This window comes from Siniperca chuatsi, linkage group LG16, assembly GCF_020085105.1.
Source record: "Siniperca chuatsi isolate FFG_IHB_CAS linkage group LG16, ASM2008510v1, whole genome shotgun sequence".
Classification (NCBI taxonomy): Eukaryota; Metazoa; Chordata; class Actinopteri; order Centrarchiformes; family Sinipercidae; genus Siniperca; species Siniperca chuatsi.
Window position 1 is genome coordinate 16,783,057 of NC_058057.1, and position 25,504 is coordinate 16,808,560.

General features: G+C 40.5%; 1 protein-coding gene across 9 annotated transcripts in view; it reads right to left on the reverse strand.

Annotated features, from left to right (window-relative positions):
* utrn (utrophin) overlaps positions 1–25,504 on the reverse strand; it is a 184,936-nt gene that overhangs the window by 158,365 nt on the left and 1,067 nt on the right. For 3 of the 9 annotated variants that reach the window (XM_044169400.1, XM_044169397.1, XM_044169395.1), the window contains exons 1-6: positions 16,944–17,059; positions 7,965–8,026; positions 6,730–6,822; positions 5,273–5,350; positions 1,197–1,289; positions 489–661 (exon numbers count right to left, since the gene is read on the reverse strand). In XM_044169400.1, coding sequence (XP_044025335.1) covers positions 489–661; positions 1,197–1,289; positions 5,273–5,350; positions 6,730–6,822; positions 7,965–8,026; positions 16,944–17,025 — 581 coding nt within the window. In that variant the 5' untranslated portion in view covers positions 17,026–17,059. Of the gene's footprint in view, positions 1–488; positions 662–1,196; positions 1,290–5,272; positions 5,351–6,729; positions 6,823–7,964; positions 8,027–15,457; positions 15,658–16,943; positions 17,065–24,067; positions 24,233–25,504 lie in introns of those variants that run through there. The other 6 variants (XM_044169396.1, XM_044169405.1, XM_044169399.1 and 3 more) reach the window with 5 other exon arrangements.

The following is a 25,504-nucleotide window of genomic DNA, read 5'->3' on the forward strand; positions in this document are numbered from 1 at the left end:
CAGAGCAAGTGAGGCAGTGTACACACACACCCGGCAGGCGCTGACCTTCCACCACTTACACAGCCTGGGTATCCTCATAATCTCTCCCTCTCACACACACACACACACACACACACACACACACACACACACACAGAAAGGTTCATACACATCTGCCATTTCTAAATTCCAGGCCTTGGTTTCTTGACAGCTTTTGAAGGTCTTGGTCTGTGCTCAGTATGAGTTACATTCAGAGTCAAAGGGCATATGTCAAATATGCAATGTCAACTTAAAGCAGAAAATTAGTCTCACAGCAACAAATACCACAACATGGCACACAAGGTTTTCAAGTATGAAAAACATACTCACAAAAATTGGTATGCAACAACTCAACACAATTCAAACTAAATGTACCGAAATACAAAACTCAGATCACTGCCGTAAAAATGTTTGTTACCATGATCACATTTTGTGCTCCAGCAACCCCAGAGTCTATGTTCCCCCCTTACCTGAAGTGGTGTAGGATGCTGTTGAGAGCTAGGCCGTCAGCCCAGCTGGTGGTGAAGTTCAGCACATTGACTTCTGGGTATGAGCGGGTGCATTGGCGTACCCAACTCAGTAAGATCTTCTCACTATTGGTCTGCTGCAGGTTGGACATGATATCCTTCATGATGTCTTTCACCTACATGAACATAGAAAAACACACATTAATATAAATAAACAACAGCAAAAACGTGCAATTTTAATTCTATTTCTTCACATAGTTGTTCATAAACTTAAGCTGTTTTATTCTGGTTGCATATGGTTTTTGTTGATATGAAAAGTGATAATCATAACTATCCTCTTATTATCACGGGGGCATGGCAGAAAAGAGCATCAGCCATGGGTCATATTTTTTCCATCAACATCAGGTTGCTAAGAAAGATCCAAACATTTTGTGTTTCTGCACACTTAAAACTGGTTAAAAATCAGGTATTTCAAAATGGCTGTTTCGAATTTCAGCAGGTCAAACTTACACAAAGCAGTGTATGATCAACATGTTTACATGCATGAACGCATACTGATTTTCCATCATCTGTATTTTTGATCCCTCTGGAACATCAGTGAATAGTGAGTTCACAGTCAGAGCAAACATTAATGTTTCTGTGTGTGTGTGTGTGTGCAGGATGTGGGTGGAAAGAAACGAACAGTGCATGTATGTGAATATGTGTGCTCACCTGCCAGTGAAGGATTATACTCCAGATGAGGCCCAAGGTCAGTTTGTGGTTCCCATCTACAATATCTGTTCCTCCTATGTTTACCAGATCAACCTGAAAGAGATGACAAACAATGAGACAGAGGCTAGTTTCAAACAAATAATTAATAATACAAGAAATTGTACAAAGTTGTGCATTAGCCGTAAAGTAGAAATTATTCCTGTTTTAAGTGGATTAATTGGAAAGCCAACCCAGTTGCATTCAATATAAAATCTTCTCAGTGAAAATCTCCTTTGTTTGCTGTAATCATAAAATCCTTTCAAAATTAAGCTGGTAATAATTGATGTTCCAACACTTAGCACACTTAAAGTAACAACTCTGATCACAAAGTAACATCTGAGTTTCTTTATGCAGTAGAGTAAATAAAATCCACACAGCTGAATACTTCTGAATGCATTTTCGCTGCACAGTGGATTATACCACCCTCATTACACCCCTCGAATGCTACCATGAAGTGTGTCTGCAGTCTTGTCAGACATCATATGAGGTGAGGCCAAGTGCGGACTGATTACATATAAATATTTTGGAGAGGATCAAGGCACAGAGTGGAACATGAGATGAAGTGTCTGGTCAAACATAAAGATAAAAACTGACCTCTGACCCATCTCAAGTCCCAATTAGCTCCATCCTGCCAGACCATCACTTTTCTCTCTCTTTCTTTCTTTCTGGCCCTCTGTCTCTCACACACAGAAGCTCACATATACAGTACATCATACGTCTGCATCTGTGTGCATGTTTCCAACCCCAACTTCTAAACTAGGACATACCACCATGCAAACTCAATTTTTTTTTAAAAGCTTTTGAAACAACAAGAATCATCCAGCAGCGCTCCCTCAGCAAGAGGGAATAAATTATACAGCAATAACACAAATTCTCTAAATGCAAAAGGGTCTGGGTCGGCATCATTGCAGACAACGATTATGATGATTGTTATTGTAGCATGATCAACCCCAATTCTGGTGAACATTTTGGATCTTTAGTAACAAAAGGAAGTAGACTTTTCTGAAAGCTGGCTTCTAAGTCATAAACCAGGTCTGTCCAGAAAACTGATCAGCCTTCCCCAGTAACTTCCTCTGTCCCATGACCTTTGCCGGACTCAGGTCAAAACTTAAAGACGAAAGGAATAAAGAAAATGCCTTTGCCATGCAGAATCAAACTTATTAATCAATGTGTTACATTAAGTAACAATATAAGAAGAGTGTGGAACTTAATGTTGTCGTACTGATGTCACAAAAAGCAATAGACCCTGTCAACAAGAACTGTTCTTTATGTAAAGAAATTAATATGATGTCATACAAATTATGGATCACCATTTTCTGTATTAACGAAACTATTCTTTCAAGACATCCATAATAATTTGGGACAGCATGTGTGATAATTTGGGATACAGTTTCAGTAGTGTAAGTCCTCGCTTGCCACTCTAATGATATATTGCCAAGAATATTTTCAACTAATCTCTTGCAGATGTTGTAACATATATTAGGCCTACCATGTATGACATTTAATTAACACTGTCTGTTATTCATCCCATTTTTTTCATAAAGTGTGTGGTGCCTTCCAACAACTGATAAGACAAAGCTTTAATATGGGAGAATTAAACTTAAAACTTTATTAATCCATCAGAAAGAATTATGATAAGATATGGTGGGAGTGGAGTGAAGTTTCACGCCTTGAACACAAACAACCCCACCCCCTCTTACAGAAGACTTTAGACAAGAGGAAACTTCTTGTCCTCAGCACTCTATTCTTACATCTCTTCTCCACTGCTCTCCAAGACTGCAGATCAACAGTGGATCTCTGACAACGCCAACAGGCCTCAACTGACCCCGTGGGACCAAAGGCACACAGAACATGTTGGAAAAATGCAGATATCTAACAATTCTGAGGAAGCCTGCTAAAAGGAGGCTGTGCCAAGAAGAAACCCTGGGCCTTATGCACCAGTCATGTGGTGCAGAGAAGCAGAAATAAAGAGAGATCGAGAGACGGAGCGAAAGAGACTTAAAGACTTAACTTTAAAAGGAAGAAACTCTATTAGCGAAGTTAAATTGCTGATACCAGATTAAAGAAGTCGCTACATCCAGTTGCAGCACCGGAGTCCTAACGAGGACCGTAACGAACTTTAACTCAGCCAAAAGCTGGCGGACGCTCACAACCAAACTTCATCAGCCTGCTTATGGAAGAAGAGATCCAACTCAGGCCAGAGTCGCCCCATTGGACCGACAGCGCAACATGAAACATGGAACTCGGGGGAGTTTCATCCGGAAGCGATCGCCACCGAGAGCCCCAGAGAAATGGCACTGGTTCTCTTCTCCTCTTCCATTCAGGGCAACGCCTGCCCTGCTCAGGCAAACTCAGGTGAAATAACAGATACTTTTCTGTGACATTGGGGTTTGTTGCTTTAGCTTAATAAGAACAATTAGGAAATGTAGATAAAAATTAGGATCTCCCATCAACATTAGGTATGATAGCTAAATTACTTCAGGTGATTAATAATGTGATTAATAATTCCTAATAATAATCTCCCTTGACTTTCCAAAACTTCTCAGTTGCTGAACAGTGCCTAGTTTATTTCACTGGTAATTATTAAAGTTTGTCCACTTAGTAGTTTCCTGCCTACACAAGCTAATACTGCTTGCCAAGTTAACCATTTACTGCACCATCTGGTGTCAAACAGTCATTCATTTCATCCATTTATTAATTATTCATCGCTATGTTCATATCATTCATTCATGGTTGCTTTTATCTGTTCATTTGTGTGTCTAGTAGTATAGTTGTTTGTGTAGTCTAGCAGTTATTGTCCTGTGTGAGTAGTTAGCTAAATAAACATTTATAAAATGTTGGTTGTTGTGTGTTTGTGTGTATGAAATATTCCGGTCACTGTTCCAAGAGAGGAACTCTGTAGCAACTTCTGATTGAGACTAAATTGATTATTAATTAATTAATTAATTAATATAAATGACTATCAAGATTTTCTTCTGGTACATGAGTGGTGCCCTGGAAAAATTAATTTAACGCAAGTTAGATTCTGTTATTTAATATGAACACTGATTTCATTCTGATAGCCGGAAGTGAGTGTAAATCTGCTCCTTCCTCTTACCAAATTTAAGCTCATTCAATTGGATCAGTTTAATGCATTTAAACCTTTAATCTGCTACATCATGCACATTTGACCACCTAAGCCAAGTTGGAGCCAAAAACTCAACTTGCTTTCTGCACTTCAATATTGTAAGTGTGTATGTAAATGTGCACAGTAAAGTCAAATCTTTCCATGGCTAGAACATGACATCAAAGTCAAGTACATTTCAAAGATAAATGTTGTTTCTATACTTTCATTAGAAACATCAACAACAAGTATGAAGTATTTATGATATCTATTTATTTTCAAAAACTTCTAAGGCCTTATTTCATTATCTCCAGTCAGCAGGCTTGTGGGAACTCTGGCCTTCACTACCAGCTGACAAGTCTCTGGCTCTTGCAGGAGCGAAATCAGCAGGGGTTGCATGCAAACTCCAGCCTCTTCTGCTTCCCATGAGCATGCCCTGCCCATTATCTCCCACTCAAGGAATTAAGACCAACTTTTGTATACAGAGAGGAGAAGGGATGAGGGACCGAAGGAGGCAGACAGACAAAGAAAAATAAGGAGCACAGTGTAGATAAAATGACACAATTGGATAAAAGGCCACAGGAGAACATGTGGTCTTGAATAGTTACAGGAAGTGTTACTGGTTTGAATCAAGCAAGTGCCACCTTGGCTGGAAATGTACACATGTCTGGTAGTGTAAGACCATGTCAAATGTAACATGGCCAAAGAGTTTGTGGGTTTTTACTTTGACAAAACACAACAGCAGCTAATTTTACTATTCGTTATGGTTCCCTCTTTCTGACTGTTCCTATGCTGTACTGTGTGGCTAAAATTAAACCCTGCAGACTCTTTGGCCTTAATGGCATCTGGTTAAGTGATTTGGCTAAAAGCATTCACCAAACATGGGCTGATGGGACAACAGCACCAACAACAGCAGAAAACACCAGGTACTCACATTATTTTGATGCAAGACTTGAAGTACTTTGTTGACATTGTTGAGAGCGTGCACTCTGGTGGAGCCTCTCTCTTTGGTCTGAGGAACAGGAAACACGGCACAAATCAGGTGACAGTATGTTCACTAGCCAATCATATTGTAAGGCTGCAGGGATCTAAACATGATGTAAATCAATATTTTGTTCACTTTGACAGTTCATAAAAGCATCTCAGATAAATATCTGTTCATATACAAGCATTCACACTAACAACAGTAAAAATAACTTAGTCCCAGGTCAAACTAGGGAGTAAAATGTACAGTGTGAGGCATTGCTACACCAATAAAGGGTATGCCATCACTCAGCAGAGTGTTTCTCACCATACATTCATCACACCCATTACCCTATCAGCAATGTCCACAAGCCCAATAGCAGAATGAATAGCTACCAACTGCAAATCCTTTTTAAGTCTTCCCATACCTCAACCACTCATTAGCACCCAATTACAGAATTAGTATTCTGATATCAGAGAGTGTGCATGTGTGTGTGTGTGTATGTACGTGTGTGCCTGCATGTATGGCATAGAGACAGCTGGCAGCTGCAGGTGCTAGAAAGCAGATATGCTGTTGAAGGGGTGCCAGCAAGGTGACACTGATAAAAAAGGAATACCCGAAAAAGCAAAAATGTGTGCTTGTAAGCACATGGTAAGTCACTGAAGCCATATATACATTGGGATGGACTTGAAAAAAATGCATATTTATAACATGTTTTATCTTTTTCTTTACCAACTCTTTTTTGAGAGGGAAAAAACAGAATGTCTTGCTGAAAATAATATACAATAACATACCTGCAGAAAATACCAAAATGCCGGAATTGGCTAAAGTTCAAATAATATAAGAGCATCTATTCATCTACAATTGATGAAATGGGAGATCTAATGTGTTTGCAAAACATATGTTCTTAATTTAGGTCTTTCTATTCCAGGATCCAAAAGACATCTGCTGTCCCCAGTGTGGCTCTAATGTTTACGTTAGATTTAACGTTTGAGTTTACATGAGGTGATGCATGTGCTTGTACTAGCTTGAGTGGATGCAGCAGTCACGTCTCAGCAACAAAAACTCTACACTCCACTCTACACAATTTCATTGCATGCATTGCCAAAAAAACTCAAACATTTTAGTGGTGTTACCGCACTTGCTTGAAATTAGTGTTTTAAAAACGTTGCCCTCGTTGTCCAACTTGATAAAATGCACTCACACAACAAACATGTTATTTTCATGCCACAGCTTAAGTTGCAAATGAAGTCAAACTTTGGCAAGAGTGTATCGGTAAAGATTAAGTATTGATAAGATAAACTAATAGTAGTGAAGCTAAACAAATCTCAGGAATTTTAGGGTCAGGTGACTAATTTCTTAATAATTTGTTAGTTATCATGTGATAAAAGGTCTGCAAACCTTAACACACACGTACACAAACTCACCAGGACAGTGCCAGTGAGACCCTCCAGCAGGTCCAGCAGCTTCCTCCCATCCCTCAGGTCAGAGAACATATCCTTGATGGGCGTCTTCCCTGTCTGATTAGACAAAACAGCACAACTGGTAGGTTTTGTCTAAAATTTGTAGTCTACACCAAGAATGAGAGCTGCAGAATGTGGCTGCAGCCCAGAAACAATAATCCAGATGTTGTCACAGCAAGCAATCAACAAACAAGCCAATCAACTAACACACTCAGATATTTGTATTTCTGGGTTAAGATATTAAGCTGAATCAACTATGTAATCAACTCAGGAAATGTGGATATTTACAGAGACTGTCAGATTGTCACTTTATATGTCAAAGTGAACTTAAATCCCTTGAGAAGGCATAAAATGTACATGTTGCTTAATAAAAAGGACTGAAATGGGACGTTCAACAACCCAATGCAGGTCTTTGTAGCCATGGACATTCAACAATTTGAAACCATCAAAAGCCCAGAGAAGAGAAGGTTGAGAGTGAAACTAAGAGCATTTAAGAGCTTCAGAGATTATGTTGGCCTGTCTGAGTGCAAATATTTCAACAAGACCAGTTAGCAAAATCAACTAAACATATTTAACACAATTCTGTGAAGGGTGTGTTTATGAGACTAATGCGATATAAAAACAGGACCACACACAGAAAGCCATTAGTGCTCTGACAGATATTGTTGCTGGGTAGAGTAATGGACTAAGACATGCATTAAAACTAAATAATGTGTTTAGTTCATTGGTCTGAACATTTGCAATTATGTTTTGTAATTTGTTTTATCAAATTAAGATGAGATGTGGCAATTTCTTGCCATCTGCAGTAAGTGCACCAACATTTATACAATGACAGGTATACATTTCAACAGTTAAGCCTACTCCTCTGCTAGCAGCAAAGCTAGCCTGCTGCAGGCCTGTCACCCTCTTCAATGTGAGACAAGAAGTTTTCACACAAAAATCAAAGTCTCCAGTGACAGCTTTTTCATCAGAAACACTAGACTAATCATCTTAGGACAGTGTTAACCTTCATTTAGTCCCATCACTTCAGTCATTCTTTAAAATCTTCCATTTCAACATCAGGCAGATGATGCTTTAGTTAAAAATCATTAACTCAGCTTCTTGAGCTTTCCGAATACTTTTGCATTTTCTAGTGTGTTTTAACTAGTGCAGTAAAAGTTTGGCATTTATTTGAACTAGTCTACAATCTTTCACATTACCTTGGAGAACTGTGCATTTATCCATTTGGTGAATGTTTTCTTCTGTACTGCATCATGTTCATCTGTGGAACAGAAAGAAGAGGGGTTGTTAGAAAAGTGAACATGGGTTATCAAAAATTGGACATCGGCAGTAGGTACAGTCAGTCTTGTGATGACAGCAAAGAACACTGTTAACACTCAAAGTCCATTACCAATGGTTTATTTCAGGAACCAACTGGCCAGACTGACTCTCTCACTGACATGCTGGTAAATGGTAATCATAGCTGGAGGCGTCACGGCTTAAAAGCATCATGATCAATGTGGCTGGAACATCAGAAAATTACAGGAACAAAATGTAGGCAAGAGGGGTATTTGGATAATGTGTACAAAATGTCAAAAGGTGTGCCATGTCGAGCAAAGAAAACACACCTTATTGTCCAAAAAAAGCCCATTTGCATGTGTGTGCACGCCCTTACCCATATATAATGTTCCCCTGGTTTCTGAATACAATTGTACAAATATTTCACATTCTCTTCCCGCTTGACTCCCTCCCTCCCCGCTCCTTCTTTATTCTCTCCAACATGGCTCTCTAATAAGGCCTCATTGTGTGTCAGGCAGAGGGTCAGCTGCTTTGATGTGCCTGGCTGATGGCTGGCTCCTGTAATGGATCAGAGTAAGTAGCTCATATAAAGCCTTGGACTTGACTTAGATCATTTTTTTTCTACTTTGTCCCACATTTAAAAGAATATGGAGGAAAACAATCCACTCTCTTTACAATTTATTTTAGCTTGTGACATATGAGAGAAAATTGGACAATTCTTCTTCCATATTAAGATGAATGTTTTAAAAATCATAACTGAAGATTAGATTTGGTAGCACAAACTGTATGAATAGAAAACCTTCATAAAAGGAGGCCACTGCAGACGTTCTGTTTTGTTTTTTTTACTGTTCAGACAAAAGAAGCAATTTCAAGTCATAACTCTGGACTAGGAACACACCAATCTGATCCATATTGGCCAGATGTGACTGAGACACATAAAATACTTTTATATTTTCTGTTGAGCTCCATTAATTTGCTCCGGCGGGCTAATTTTGATGTGCTAAGCTACTGCTGTTACTCTTTACTTAGTGCAGGTGCTTCACAATAAATACGTTTTAATGTGAAAGCAGTGGTAGTTATGTGTTGCAGCCTTTTGTTAACTTACAAAGGAATGATCCCAGTGACATCCATGCAGCAAGAAAGCATTATTCAGATTTTAAATTTGAAAAAAGGGAGCACTGATATCAGATTGGTATTTGTATTAACTGCTTCCCTGAGTTTAGGTATTGGAATCAGTACTGGGAAAGAAAAAGTCAAACCAGTGCATCCGTACTGTGGACTCTGGTGATTACAAATTCCCATCACAACTGACTGAAAACAATAACAAAAAATAAATTGTGAAATTGTGAAAATAATCATTATTTCCAGTCAAATAAAACAGGGCCGGTCTTTAGAGGCCTTGGAAAGAATTCATCTTGCACATAAGGAGACGCAGTCATATAATCAAACAATCACAGGATGTAGAGTGGTAGATCATTAAACTCCAGACCAGTACATCAAATCATTGCAGACATACATAAGACATTCCCAAACAAAGCTCAGCAGTAGTATGAACTTCCACAGCCAAATACAGAACAACTGCATCACCAATAGAATTGAGGGAATAGGTGGTGTTATCTGTGATTGTATCAGAGAACCTAGGCTACACCTCTGATACATCAGTACTTCAGTAAAGTGATGTGAGGAGCCTGCCATGTTCTGCAAGTTTCTTTCTTTCTCATGTGCCTTTCCTGTACTGTAGCCTCCTAAATAACCAGTTCATTAAGTTGTCAGTCTGTCTCAGAATTGTACACCTGAGCGAATGTGTCAAAAAAAGAAATGCATTCACATCTGCTTCCAAGCACCGTGACTGAAGTCTACTAGCCGCTGTGTAAAGCACCATGAACTGAACAAAAGGTCAAAGGTTATGATCACCAGCCCCAGCAGTCGTCACTTCTTTGTTTGGGGTGTGTGTGTGTGTGTGTGTGTGTGTGTGTGTGTGTGTGTGTGTGTGTGTGTGTGTGTGTGTGTGCGCGCGCGTGCGCAGCCAATGGCTGGGTGAGAAGGGGCATAAAAACAAGAATGTACTGCAAGGGGAGGCCAAAGGTGGGGGTGAGATAGGTGAAGAGGTGAGAGGATGAGAAATTTGGTGGTGGAAGAGAGGGATTCTTTTGGGACTTTTTCCTTATCCAAATGGAGGCTCTAAGTCTAGAGGCTGTTGTATGCTATACAGATTGTAAAGCCCTTTGAGGGAAAGTTGTGAATTTGTGCTGTACAAAAAAAAGGCCTTTACTTGAAAGAATTGGGAAGAAGACAAGACATGGTTTTCCATTTTATCTTGAAATTCCATACTTTGGGTTAATTCATAAACTGACTTTGAAAAAGTTTCAGTTGTGAAACATGTTGGATGCAGCAAAGTAGCTTAGACTGCTGTGAAGTATTCTTATTATCCAGTGTCACAGTATTCATATATATGTATAAATGTGTGGCAATGTGTGTTTTCTAGTTTCTGTGTGCCATTCACAGTAGGAAATAGGCAAATGTAATTTCTGTCTCATCTAAATGCTCCAGAAATGTCAAAAGGACCAGAGGAGAAGAAGACTGGGGCTGAGAAAACAAGTATGGAGGGTTAGGCTAGTTGCCTAGACTGGTATACACTTGCACTGTGTCGTTGCCTTTAAAGTGCTTTGAACCGTAACACTGTTAAAGGCCCTCCTGAGAGTATTTTTCCACATAAATCTTAGGCAGCAACAATAGTACCTAAAGGATTTTTTCTTAAGAGGTGAAAAAGACAAAGAGGTGATGGCTGAGGGAGGTGATGAATGATGTAGATGATGGAGAATAGCATGATTGACAAAGGGCAGGTCCCACAACAAGGGGGCTCAATAATTGATGGCAATCAATCCCAGTAGATAACTTACAGGTGGAATGGTTAAACATGTCCTAACAGACAAAGAGAGAGGAAGAAAGAAAGACAGGCAGACCGTAAGACAAAAAAACAACAAAAATTGGAAAATAACAAGGTGAGAGGGCCAGAAAGACCTAGAGAGCCAGCCAGAGGAAGAGAAAAATGCTGGCAAGAACATTTAAAAAACAACTCACGAGGAGCAGCAGAGGTATAGTACAGGTATGCTTTTAACACAATATCAATTTTCCTTTTATAAAAAGCCCTACATGGAGGCCTCCTGTCCTTACAGCCTTATCGGCACCCTGTGTAGGGCCTCTGAGGTCCCTGAGGAGAGGGTCCCTGTGGGCACAGGTCTCCTGGGCTCTCCACGTTTCCACCTTGACAGGACAATACGCTTGATTCATACATGCTGCTCCCCCTCAATCTGTCTGCTGCTCCTACTCACCACAGCACAGGAATGTCTTACTACTGGACAGATCAAAGCAGCAGCAGGGCTCTGTGCGCAAGTATGTTCAAGAGTGTGTGTGTGTGTGTGTGTGTGACAGAGAGCATAGACAGAAAAAACACCCGTACCAAGGGGAGTCTGTATATACAACATTAATACACCATTACACATGTCCACTTATGTCACTTTGCGTATGACTATTTACAGCTGCCCACACAAGTACTTCAGCCATGGATGTAATACATACCACTTATATGCTGACATTTATATGATAGGGGAAACGAAACACACACACACACACACACACACACTTTTGCAGTTAGTTGTACACAAACTGTCAAATCAGCTGTGACCGTAAATTTATGTCTGTGTGACTGGCAAGTGGTATGTGTGCTTGTGCTGTTCACCTGAGCGTTAAAACTTCAAGTTAAGACACAAACAACATTAATTTAGTGTCCAATACCTGTAAGTAAAGGTCTAATTAGTCAAATTAGTTATGCTGGGACTGTGAAATACCCATTATTAGAGTCAATATTAATTTCAAAACTACACTAGATGAGATTTTTAAGCAATTACAGACCGATCATATGATCTGGAAGTGACGCTGACCATTTAGCTGGAAAACGTCTTGTGTCAGGCGTGCACAAAAAAGGAGAAATAAACGGTTTCCTACAACTTGACACTACTCTGCACAGTGAGCTTTGTCATTCTGGTCCCTTTGCTATAAAGATTATTCTGCTGTGTACACTGATTTCACATGATACAATTCCTGGATGTTTATCTTATAATATAAATCTCTGCTGCTGCTAATTGAGGCCTGTCAACATGTCATATAGGCCTGGCGTACATATAAACCAAAAGGTATCAAATGTTAAAAAGTAAAATGTTTGCCTGGTCTTATTCAAGCCAACTGGCAACAGTCTAGTAAAGCTTGTACTGGAAAACAGTCTTTATGGGTCACTTGGTCATATGATAAATATATCCTATCTGCCCAGTGAGTAGAAATGAACAAACTGTACTAGCACAGTGAAGCAAGAGGCACATTTGTTTGCAGAACAAATAATCAACTCCTGTCAAATAATCAGTCATCGTATTTCACATAACTGAGCCACACACTTTCACACACATTAGTGCAAGCAAAGGGATATCACAGATACACACTCAGACAGTGCAGAATCATGTACAGTGAATGTGCTTAGAAACAAAGGTTTCTCTTCCTCAACAGCCAAACAGGAAGTAGTGATTACATCAGGAAGAGTAATCCCACTGTTGTCTTCTCACAGCTCACGGAGCACACACATGCTCTCAATATATTGTTATACACACACATGCACCCTCACACCACAGCATGAAGACTACAGTGTTGTGTTTCAAGTTATGTGCAGGGTTCCCTTCCTAACAAAAAGACAAATTCTCTTACTGTTTGTAGAGCTTTCTATTAACATGAGGGCTTCAGTCAAAAAGTTGTATGAATTCAAAAACAGCCAAGGCAAGAAATTCTGCAAAACCAAAAAAATAAAGAATTTGTATACAAATTTACTTTTCTATATGACCGTGATCTATCAAATTGCCAGGCTGCTCTCAATTTCCTTGACCCAGTGTTGACCAACATTACGTACTCAAGCAAAATTAACCACAACCAAACCTCAAAACATGACATAATGGGGCAAGAAAAAAATTCACAGAAACACACATGTTCCTCAAAGCAGCCAGCTGGGAACACAGAGCAGACACATAAAATATACAGCCCCGGTCTATTAGTAGATCCCTCCCTCTCACAGGTGGAGAGAGCCTAGGATCACACAGCAGGGAGAAGGGGGAAACGGTGGGAGGCACTGAGGTGAAAATCAAACAAACCATCAGGGTTTCCACGGCAGCATCACACAGTAAACAAGATGGCTCAGAGCTTAGACAAATAGTTGTATTTACAAAGTTTAGCCACACCAGTGAGCAGCAATTACCTTAGCCAAGTTATACTTAACAGCTAAAATGTCATTGTTTCAGTAAAGCTTTAAAATGCATGTGTGGCCAGTGAATGAACACAGTTAACTTAGTAGCCGTAGCAGTACATTTAGCCTCAGTATTGGCTGTTTAATAGGCAGACAATCAACTGGGATGTTTGTTTGAAAGCTGTCAAGGTTCAAAGTCACTGTACCAAAAGTTTTTGTGTGAAAGTAGATGCAAAGTGCATGCTATACTTGGGTCAATGGTGATGAAAAATGAAGGAAAGCTCATGTCTTGGCTATGAAACAACTCTCAAGTAGAGGCTCTCACAGAGGCTGCACTCATAAAAAAGCTTCCCAGGGTGAACTTCACCTTGATGGGAGTCTGGAAGGTGGCTCAGCTGTTGGCTGTCTTGTCTTTCAGCACAGCACCACCCACAGCCTATTGGAGGGCACTAACCCTTACACAGGACACACACACGGTGCTACAACAATCACACCACCGTCGGTGAGCATCTGTAGCCCTAATTTTTGGCCCTCGTCTGCTGCCGGAAAAGCAGCATGTTGAATAGGCGGCAGTGGCCGTCGGTGAGAGAAATCACTCTGATTGGCTGTTCAGCTTAAGCGAATCAGTGCACAAGAAGAGAAATATAGTTAAACATAATTTGTGTTGTTGTTATTGTATTAATGTAGCTAGCTAACTAGCGTCTTGAATAAGGAGATCAGACATTTCAGATCAGACAGGAAATCAGACATTTTCTTGATTAGAAGCAGCTCTTTTAAGAAACCATGGAGAGTTTTTTACCTCTTGCGCAGGCACAGAACGTACGTGCTAGCTGGCCGTTCACTGTAGTCAGTGCAATGTGTTCTAGTGTCACTTTTTGGCCAAGACAGAGGCAACATGAGGCAACAAGTTTTTGTCGCCGCTAGTTCTTTGACATGGGTTTGGTGTGTCAGAGCCTTTAGGCTTTCAAGTCAACCATTGTCCATCACTTAACTTAAAAGCCCTCTGACAAATTTTGTCCTTAACTCACATATGTACACAGAAAAAAGATAAAACTCAATCTATTTGCAGTTTGATTGCACAGATATTTTTTATTTGGACTCTATAGGTTGAGAGGAATGCATAGAATTCCTATCATTTCTCCTGCATTCCTCCCTCCTCCCTCCAGTGGTCACTTGTCTAAGCTTGTCCCAGCCGGCACAGCCTTGTTGACACTCTTCTCTCGCCAAGATCTGGGAATTTGTAAGGAAAACACTTCAAACGTCCAGAAAGATTAGCCCATATCCCCACTTAGCAGCTTGAAAAACACCTCTGTGGTGTGCATAGGTGCATGCATTGGTATAATTAGGGGTGAACAAGAATTGTGAGGTGGGGGGTACTGGGATTTAGTGAAGCCAGAGCAGGCTGTTTAACTGTGAGCAGTAAACCAAGTCAGAGATATGACAAGCAAACTGTAAATCACTGCTGCTGTAAAATGAGTGTGAAGTAAGCAAATAGAAGGGAAGAACAAACTGTAGAGTGTAAGTGAGTCTGACTGGCTTCAAGTCAATTTTACAATTCTTTAGTGTCCAATACAGTATTATTACAAGACATTGATGCCACTAACTGAAACACTGCTATTACACGATTGGCTTTACTTACTGATAAAGGAATATGTTTTTGGTTTAAAGGCTGATTTTGATATAAAGAAACTTGTATCTTTTTATACCTCTCCTTAAAAGACTACTGGACACAACATTTAAATGTTTGAGGTTATAAGATTATTATTTAAATCTGAAAACAAATGATGAATGTGTTCCATTATGTCAGCATCTTTAAGAACATACAGAATACGTAAACTAATACCTAAACTGTGGTAAAACCTGTAGCATCTTTAGTGCATGTACCGAAGAGCAGGATAAAGTACATATAATGGTAAATATGAAATGAAAATCCACTTGAAAAACTAATATCTTGCTTTCATAGCAAGCCTCCTATTTGATCTATTTGGTTCAAAAATGGCATACACCTTGATCAAATTGCAGGAAAGCACTAAAAATATACAGTATTTCTCACCTGTTGTATGTCTGCAGTCTGAGTCTACTACACCTAACTGCCACCAAGCCATGTGTCACACACCTGTCAAAAGTTCCTACCTCTGAGTTTGAGCCCATGCTCTGCCATCTTTTAGCCACCACAATGCTGAACCCAAAAAGCAGCAAAAGCAAAAAATGAGTAGGAAGAGATAGTCCAAGAGTATCAGCGCAAGACAGAATTTGACATTCCTGCTTCCCTCTTCTCCTCTCATCTCTGCTACTCCTTGACCAGCAAGGGAGGAAAATATCAGAAGAATGCTGCAGCACAGAGAGAGGGGAGGGAAAGAGGGACACTGTCAATGAAGGGGAAACCAACTGGGGGCAGAACAGAACAGGACAGGGCAAGCCAAGGGTGGGGAGTCATAATGCTTTGCAGGATAGGGGATGAACACAGATAAACACAGAAACTCTGTTCGGCACCATCTCTGCGTGCAACAGGACAGAATGCAAGTGCCATGACAAGATGGGAAAAACAGACAAAGAAGGGCATATCAGCCAGAGATCACTGCACAAATACAGACACAACACAGAACTGTAGTGGAGGCGATGTGGTGGGACAGAGGCATTAACTTTCTGATCTGATCTGCATTTGCTGGAAATCTACCCAACTCAAAGTTTGGGACACAACAAAAGCCCACCATCATCAGATCCAAGCCCCCCATGTTTATTACCTTACACTTATCCTTACATGGAGGTATTAACCTCATGCACAATGTAGCTGTCGCAAGCAACACAACACAAAGGAGCCTGAATGTGAGCAATCTAATATACTGAGTCATAAAATAACTGCAGTGATTTTATAAGTCTGTCAAAGTAAAGTAAAAGAGATTAACTCAACATGTGAAAAAGGTTCACGCTCTTGGCTCCAGGCTTACCATCAGGTGTGTGTAGCCCAGGTGAACAGTCCAATGATAAAGAAAAAAACTAGAAAAGGCTCTGCAAATGCAAAAAAAGGGTCCAATTTACTTCAAATACAAAAATGATGCAATGAGAGACAATGTGAAATAGAACCATAGGACCATAGTCTTACGACTAAAACATTCACCATCTATCTGTCTGTACATTTCATATCAAAGACATAACCTGATGCCAGTGCTGGTCCACAAAAACAGCAGGTGGATGTTGATGGTTGAGCCACACACAGATGCTAAAAATACAGGCCAGCCCATCATTAGAAACTACAAATGTGTAGATTGAGAGATGAACACACACAACGTACTAAGTTCTTGCATAAAGAAACAAGAACAAAAGAAAAGTCACTGAAAGAAAAGATGTTATAGATAATGTTAAATCTGGATTTAACTGCTGTGGGTATGAAAAACTGGGACAATCAACTGCTGATATTTTGAGTTACTGAAGTCCATCGGACCATCATTGGAACATTCAGTTTGGTTTAACAGCCATTTCAATTAGTAAAACAGATAAGATGGCTGATTACTTTGTAAGTTATGTGGATAAACAGCTTAGTTTCTTTTAATCTTTCTTTGAATTTGCTGTTAAACTCCTCCACAGATGGACAGAACTACAGATGTGCTGATCCACTTACCTAGATCAAGACTATTTTCAGGATTTCTTTTCCTCCTGAAAAAGTTGCGCTTTCTCCACGACATCCACTTACTCAAATTCATGACGGAAAGCAAGTCTTTTTAGAAAAAAGGAGACAAAGAAACAAAAACAAATCCGGAAGAGGAAGACAAGGTGGTGTCGGTGGTGGGAGAGTGACAGAGACAGAGAGAAAAGAGAAAGAGGAAGTAGAGGGGTGTGAACATTTATCGAGTACGCTGGGTCTGTTTATTTGGGGTGCTGGGCCGGGTTGTCAGATGTGACATCATACACATGCTCTCTCACACACACACACACTCAGCAAGAGGGTGAGAAAAGTGAGTGACAAGAGCAGGGACTACTTCAGCTTGTCAATTAAAAGGTAAGTGACAGGTGACATAAAGGTTTGTGTGTGTGTGTGTGTGTGTGTGTGCCATGTGCATTGCTGTAACTGACAGCTGATTCTCCCCTGAAAACACAAAGGCCGGGACGACAGCCCTCACCCTCCCACGTCGCAGAAACTGACAGCAGATAAACATGACCCAGAGTAACCTAAACCCTAAAACATAGTCTGGGCTATGACAGCCACTTCCTTTGCGACTGTTTACATGAAAGTGAAACCTTTGACAATCAAAAAATGACTCAGATAAATGCAGGACATATGGTCAAAACTGTGACATGGCTCCTGACATTTAATGCAGGTCTGTGAGCCAGTGGAAGTTGAACAGAGAACAGGGCAAAGGCCTGAGTCCATTTGCTCATTGACATATTTAGTCAATGAGGGGCAACTGAACAAACAACTCTATTCTCACAGAGAGGGTGAAATAGAGAGAGATGGGAGCGAGAGCAGAGGGAAAGAGGGGAGGGAAACTGTCAGAGAGAAAGTTAATTTTCCTGTGTTTTGTTTTCCTCTTTTCTTTTCCTTCACAAAGCGGAAGTACAGGAGGAATGCCAACCCGGTCCACCCGTGACGAACTTCCAGAGCCTGATTGAATTAAATCCAATTCCTTCCATAGAGAGTTACAGCAGCTGGTCTGGTCACAACTCTGAGGAATGAATTAGGTTGGGTGAGGCTGGCCTTGGCAGTGACTGAAGGAATAAGAGACCAAAAGGGACTTTCCACTGGACTGCATCAGTCATGAACCCAGAGACAGGCATCCCCCTCTGTCATTCCATCTTCGCACAACACCCGAGAGCATCCATCATCAAGCTGCTTGAACGGAGCCGTGTATGCGCATTTACTCTCTCTCTCTCTCTCGTCTGACTAATGGTTGGAACAAATGAATGAAACGTATTATTTTCATGTCTCACCACAAACATTGCTTGAGTTTCCATGACATTCAGAGCTGCTCATTTACTGGACGTTTGGTATAATTAGTAAGACAGATTAGTAAGTAAGTAAGACAATTAGTAAGACAATTACTTGTGAAAATAGATATGGTTAAATTTCTGTTGACGGATGAATGAAATAACTATTCCTTATGTCACACAGCCTTATAAAAATAAAATTAGCCATACATTAAGGAAAGCTACAAGGTTCTGAGTCCTGAATGAAAAGACCGTGTATCCTCCTCTGGCTGACCACCAAAGCCTCCTCTCCCACAAGCCCCAGAAACCACACAAAGATCTAGTCTACATAATAAATAAATAATTTACATCCAAGGATAGTCACGCGCCAATGCCTTCTAGTTGTACTAGTAGGCTTCACTATTAACACCGATCCTCCACAGAAAATATGTTTACCTAAAGGAAACTTCCACTGTACTGTCACTCTTTGATGTTCAATGTCCTGCAGGAATTTGTGATAAAATAGTGTAATTAACTTTTTTGTTGTGCCCTCCCATCCTGATTGTCAACTTTGTTTTCAGTTTGTGATCCCAACCAGTCACACCCTTTACTCAAACTTCTACGTGTTTTGTTGCAACAACCCATTATGGCCTTTTTGGGAGGAGAATTTAGTATTTCCACGTCTTTTACAAGAGATTTCCCCTTTAATGATTACTATCTCAACACACAGTAGTTAAGAGGACCAATAAATGCAGAATATGTTGAAAATAGAATTTATATAGTCTTAATAGTGTAATATTTAAAAATACCTTTCAGAAGTGGTGGTGGTAATCTTGGCTGTGCACACACACACAAATACACACATACAGAGCAGATGAGTCAGTGGTCCGACCAACATCCAAGAGAAAGAGATGGAAAATGCAAATCTGCCACAATGCCACAGGCTTCCATCCTTGGAAAAAGTAGATTGCCATGTCTAAATCCTCAAAATCTCTTTGTAGAGGTGCATTACATGTAGCCACAACATCCTTGGTTCAAGTCTGACCTGAAATCTTTTAGCATGTCAGTTTCAGTCTCTCTCCCAGTCTGTCCTCTTTATCTCTACCGACCATTCTATGCGACACTGGAAAAACACAAACACAATGGGTTGTGATGGATCTGTAATATTCTTAACTCCCTCAAGGGCTAGGTAGTGAAAAACCCTAACTGTAGAGTTTTTGGTATCAACACCACTTTTAACACAGTGTCAAAAAGCTTTAAAATGCACCTAATTTTAGCACCAGACGTACAAGAACAAGTAACACAAACTTGTTAACAACCAAAGGATAAAAAAAACGTCAACACTATGAGAAAGTGGGTATTTCAATAGAGGGATTCAATCCCTTCAAGTTATTTACTCTGTAGTGAAATACCACTGTAGCTTTAAAGGGTTAATCTAAACTCTCTCTGGGCCTCAGCCTGTTTTTTTGTTTTAGTAAATCCTGTCATGCGAGGGGTCAGAAGGTAGATTGGGCAACATGGCTTTGTAGCCTTAATGAGCTAGGAAAAGGGGGCTGAAAGGGGGGTTTAAACTGGAAGTGAAAGGGAGAGTCATAGAAAGAGGAGACCAGTTTGTGTTCAACAACCACAGGAACATTTCTGCCATTTCCAGCCTTCTCTAGAAGAGTTTAAATGTCATCTGGGCTGGGTGGAGTGTCTGTATGCTGCTGGATGCACACACACATTTGCATGCACATGGACTAAAGAGGCAAAGAGTCCCACAGACAACCGCACCCAGGGGAGATGTTTTGGCCAGTACTTCCATTCCCAAATTTCCAGCCAGGATTTTTCCAGAAGCATGTTTCCTCCCACTTCCCAGGCAGCCAGATCCAGCTACAAGCAAAGAGACTAACACAAACACACACACACACACACACACACACTTTTGTCTATATATTGCTGTGAAGACACATCCAGCTGCATTCCCTGTGGACACTTCGCTTCCTCAAAGTCAAAATATACTCATGAGAACTCTCACTGACCATAGACCCATACTAGAAAGTGATGCTCAAACAGCAGAGCAAAGAAAGAAAAAAACAAATTCAGGTCATGACATCTCAGAATGAAGGGACGGCCACAGTGAAAGCTCATTTGTTATGATTTGTGTTCCATGCTACCCACGCATGCAGATGCACACCCATTATTACATATTTGCATAACACTGCATACCACTGCACTCACTGACAGTTAGAAAAGGCTTTTACTGTCATAACTAGGTGGAGAATAGCACTCCAGATAACTTTAATGTTTCATCCAAATAGTTCTGAGTAAGTCATCTCTTTCCATACATACACACACACACACACACACACACACACACACACCAGCTGAAACATTTCAAAGTACTCAGTCCACCCTGCTATAAGAGGCCAAGGCTAGAATTAAGGATCCATGACATGTAGCTGAGCTAGTAGGGTGACAAATTCTCAGAAAAGTCTTCTTTCCACACCCTCCACACCCTCCATTTGGTGACAATCACATTCCTGTTCTCTTAGATACAACAATATTTAGTTTATTGTACTGCATGTCACACCCAGATATTAATGGCCCTCTGTGTAGCTCAATAGGTAAAGGTGAGAGGGTTAAGAGTTCCAAGTCAACAAAGGCAACCAATTTCAAAGCTGTATACAATCCAGGAGCTGTAAGGCACCCATCAAATCTATAGTATGTGGCTTGGGACTGCTGCTTTGTCAAAAAATGTCTGTAATCACTCCTTAACATTTGTTCTACCCCTTTTAGAACGGCTATGCCATGTGGCAAGCCATATACGACAGGTAAATGTTGGTCACATGTTTTAATGCTTAAACCCATCAATCACATAAGTTGAAACATAGCAGGCGCATTATTGTTATGAAGTTCCTACCAAAGTAGAGTCATAGCCCAGCCCAGCTGCACTACTTTCTCCAGCTTCACACAGTTCTACTCTGCACCCCCCTTTTCCTCTGTTCTTCACTGAACCTTTTTCTCTCTCTGCCTGGTCCATTGCGAGCTTGCATAACAACTTGGACCACTGGAAAACATGAGCCGCCCCCCACCCCCCTCAAGAGGCATGAGTGTGCATATGTCTGTGAAAGGGGCAGACTGTCTAGCTTGCTGACCTCCATCATCGGAGGCAGAGCGACAACACACTCACACCCCTGCCTCAACAACACACACTGTAGTGGTGATCTCACTGTAGTACTAGTTTACAAATGGAACCCACACCAGCTGAAATAACTAAACCAGAGCTAGAAAATAATTGAATGTGCTCACTCTCTCCACAACATCAGGAAAACCAACTTTCTGTCAATCAGTAATGATGACACACAAAAAAGAGGGGTGTGTGCACATACTGTTTGAGGATACACTCCACTGTTGTGAATAAATTCGTCAACCATTCAAACACATCCCCATGGCGGCCGGCATGGAGGTCACATGAACAAGTGTGCTAATGGTTTTCTCACAGGGCTCGTCTCAGCTGTGAAAACAGCCTTCCACCTGCCTACTAGACACACACACACACACACACACACACACACACTCACCTGCTTGTCAATCACCTCTAAAAGCACATGTTTCAGCCCTGTGTAGGCTACAAATCTCTCTCTTTCTCACAATCTTCCTGTCTCAATTTCTGACACCAGACACCACAGTAGACAAACCCAGGTTTGTTAGGTTGTCACAGGATCAATGTTAATAATCAGTCTTTAAAGTTTATAACAGGCTTAGCACCTAAAGAAGTCTTGATTTCTAAAGCCGTAACGTGTGTGATGATAGAAAGAAGAGCATGTACAGGAGTGTTTTTTTGGGTGAGGGTGGAGTAATGCATATTCCACGTGTCCTGGTGAAAAATAACATTTTGCAGAATTTTCTCATTGTGAAGTGTGCAGCTGTTTCCCCTGGTTTAACCTGGTTTCAAAGAGTTCACATACTCTGTGAATTATAAAATAGAACACCTATTAGTCATATTTCTAAAAGTCCACCGACTACACACACACACACCACAAAAATGCGTCCACAAGGTGAAGATGAAAAAAAAATTGGGGCTACGGCCTTGACACAAATGTGCTCTGCTATTTTCCGTGGGTTGTTTTAATGTGCAGCTAAGCTAGGACTAGCACTTTTGGGGTTGCTAGGGAAACCCGAATCTTTGTAAGAAAAGCATTGTGGTCTGAACACAAGCGCTGTAAATTACAAACTCCACCGGCACGGTGGAATTCCTGGCACGGAATCTCTGCCAGCATTCTGAGGCTGGGCGGCTGGGGAACGCTGGCACATGGACGGGACAGGACGGATACATCTACACACTTTCCTTATGATTACTTTTTGTATTTCGCAGTTTACAGTAGAGAGAGAGAAACTGCAAGGATGGGGAGCTGGCAGGGTGTCCCCCTGGCCAGATTTCAAACCCAGGACATCACAAAGGCACATGCCACCATTTTTTGATGCCAACATAAGCATTTACATGATGAATTCCCAGCGCAACATTACCGTTAGCATTATCAAACCAATGGAAGCTACATGAGTTACATACCAATGAGTGCCTGCCTTAAGTTGATTGCTGCTATAACTTCAGTATACATACAGGACTCAGTTTTTGGTAAAGGATAACCATCACCGTATGGCAGTGTTGCATGCTTAATTTTGTTGTGTTTAATATACTATGTTTGACACATATGAATATAGTACCATATGTTTGCTTGCTTTCCTCTTTGTTTTCTCCTGCCACTGTATTACATTACATACAGTGGCAGGACTCAGGATGTGTGTATGACTGTGTGTAAGTATTCATTCAATAATTCACAATGAAAATCATAATTATTATCAATGTCATAAACATACCAAATTATCTACCAAACTCATTTTAACAAGCATTTTAAATGTGGAATAGTTTGGCAACCTTTTCAGCCTGATATATAAGTATTCACACATTCATTTGATAAATACATAGTGTGAAATACACCTTTGTAAGTATCAGACTAAAGTCCTCTAACGTAAGGAAGATGAGTGCTTGTAAGTATAAAAACACATTTTTTTTATTATTGGTGTCTGTTTGCCTTAAAATGATGACAAACTGGAGGTCTTGGTTTTTCGTCTCCCTCAATCACTTCATCACACCAACACAATTTTTAAGAAAATGTACAGCACATGAACAAAGTCACTTAAAGTCAAAAAGCCAGCAATAATGGACATGCAATATCAGGTACAATATTCTATAAATTGTGCTGATCTTGAATGTTTACAGTTTGCTCAACTAAAGCACTCCTCCTGCTAGAGCAACAACTTGTTTGTGTGTGTGTGTGTCTCTCTCTCTCTCTCTCTGAGGGTGGCGTCTACAAAAGATTAACCTATGGAATGATCCACAGAGAAAGGGATCACAGGGTGCGGCCCTCTAAACCCAGCCCTGCATTCTTGTCTTCCCTTTTCTCTGCTGCCATTGGTCACCTTTCCTGTGACTTTCTCTTTCTCCTAGCAAACGTGTTACAATCAACCATCTCCTGTTCTCTTTTTGTCTTTGTTGCTTGCTTTGCCTCAGTCCTTTTCCCTTGCCTCCATGGGAACTGAGGTTAACCATGCACAACAGGATTTCTGGCTCTGTCAGAGTTTCCCTTCAGTGACTGCTGTTATGCACGTACAACAAAACGTTCCCTCTATGCAGTTTTAAGATAACCAGTCAGGCTAAAAAAAAAACCCTCAATGATCTGACAGCATTTGGTTCTATACTCTATGCTTACACACTCTGTATGCTATAAGGATCATCAAACATTAAACATATCCTCAAGATAACAATCTCAATAATGGCCAAAGCTATCAAAAACATACCAGATCTCCACTTGATGATGTCGTTGAACTCTTCATTGGCTCCTCCCTCTGCGATGTCACCGTGTGATGCCATGGTAGCCAATAAATTCAACGCTGTATTAGTTGAAATTGTGTGATACAGTACCAGGCCTCTTGACACACAGTACAACAGCCCTCTTCCTGCACCTGTAAGTGAGAAGAAAACTTAAACTCGCGTTCAGTTTCATTGTTGCTCAGTTCTCACTTGACTATAAAGCATTTAATGTGACTTGAAGGAGTGGAAATAATCTCAAAAGGAGGCCTGGAGAGTGGAGGTGTCACATGCATTGGAGCTACACACACAAAACAATCAAACATGGTCGTATAGCACGCAGGAGAACCTGGCACTTCATGAGGAACACCGTAGAGCATTAAAACACTAACAGCTGTTTGAGACTTCACCTCAATGTCCGCTCAACAATGTTGGGGAAGCAACAAACTGGTTTCACACCATGGCCTTAGGCTGACAATATGGGTGTTGATTTATGTGTAATATAACTCCCGTAATAGTAATTGGTGCTGAAATAATGGACAATCATGTTGTAGACTTTTGTAATGCTCAGGAACAAAGTAGCCAATAATCTCAGAGTTTGCAACACCCACAAAGCCACCACAGACATGTGTTTTTGTGCACATATTTTGCTGTAGTTGGTCCCCACTAACCATCACACACGGTCAAATCTAATGCTTTCTTCTAATGTTCAGTTCTGTTGAATGTCATGCTGAATTACAAAGCTTTTTCACTGTTTATGGAGTGAGACTTCGATAAATACACATTATAATTATGTTGAGTTGGTTTTCATTTAGTTGCTTGCTGCTGGCAAACAAGTTAATCTGAGACCCTGACAACGATTTCAGAGGTATCTGACAGAGCACGACTGCATGCAGTGGGTAAGGTTTATCATCATACAACCAAGTGATGCTTTTCATAGGATCAGTAGTTTTTCAGCAGCTAACTCTAGACTATGAGTCCCTGTAAGTGATGAGAGTCTCCTCTAGGGGGGTTAATGAAATGTTATATTACACTGAACTTTTAATGTCTTGTCATGTGCTAATATTTGCAAATGGCACTGTGTTTTGCATTTGTAGTTTTTCAGTTTCACAAAGGATGCTGTGATGTGTGCTCAACTTTGAGTAGCTCCAAAAATGTAACACCATCTGTCACAATCTCCAAAATGTTCAACTTGACCTAGTGAATAGGTCAGTTGGTGCTTCATCTTTGCAGGTTATTTATCTGTGCCTTGTTGTAGCTTTCAAGACCAGCTTTTTAGTTTAGGGTTAATGTTTGTGGTCTGTTTTAATTCAGGGCATCCCTTCATTAAACACTCATCCATGTTCACTCCCAAAATAGCTTGCTTTTACCATGAAAGGAGTTTATGTGCAGTTTTATAGAGCAGTGCTTGGTGAGTTGCAGTTCTT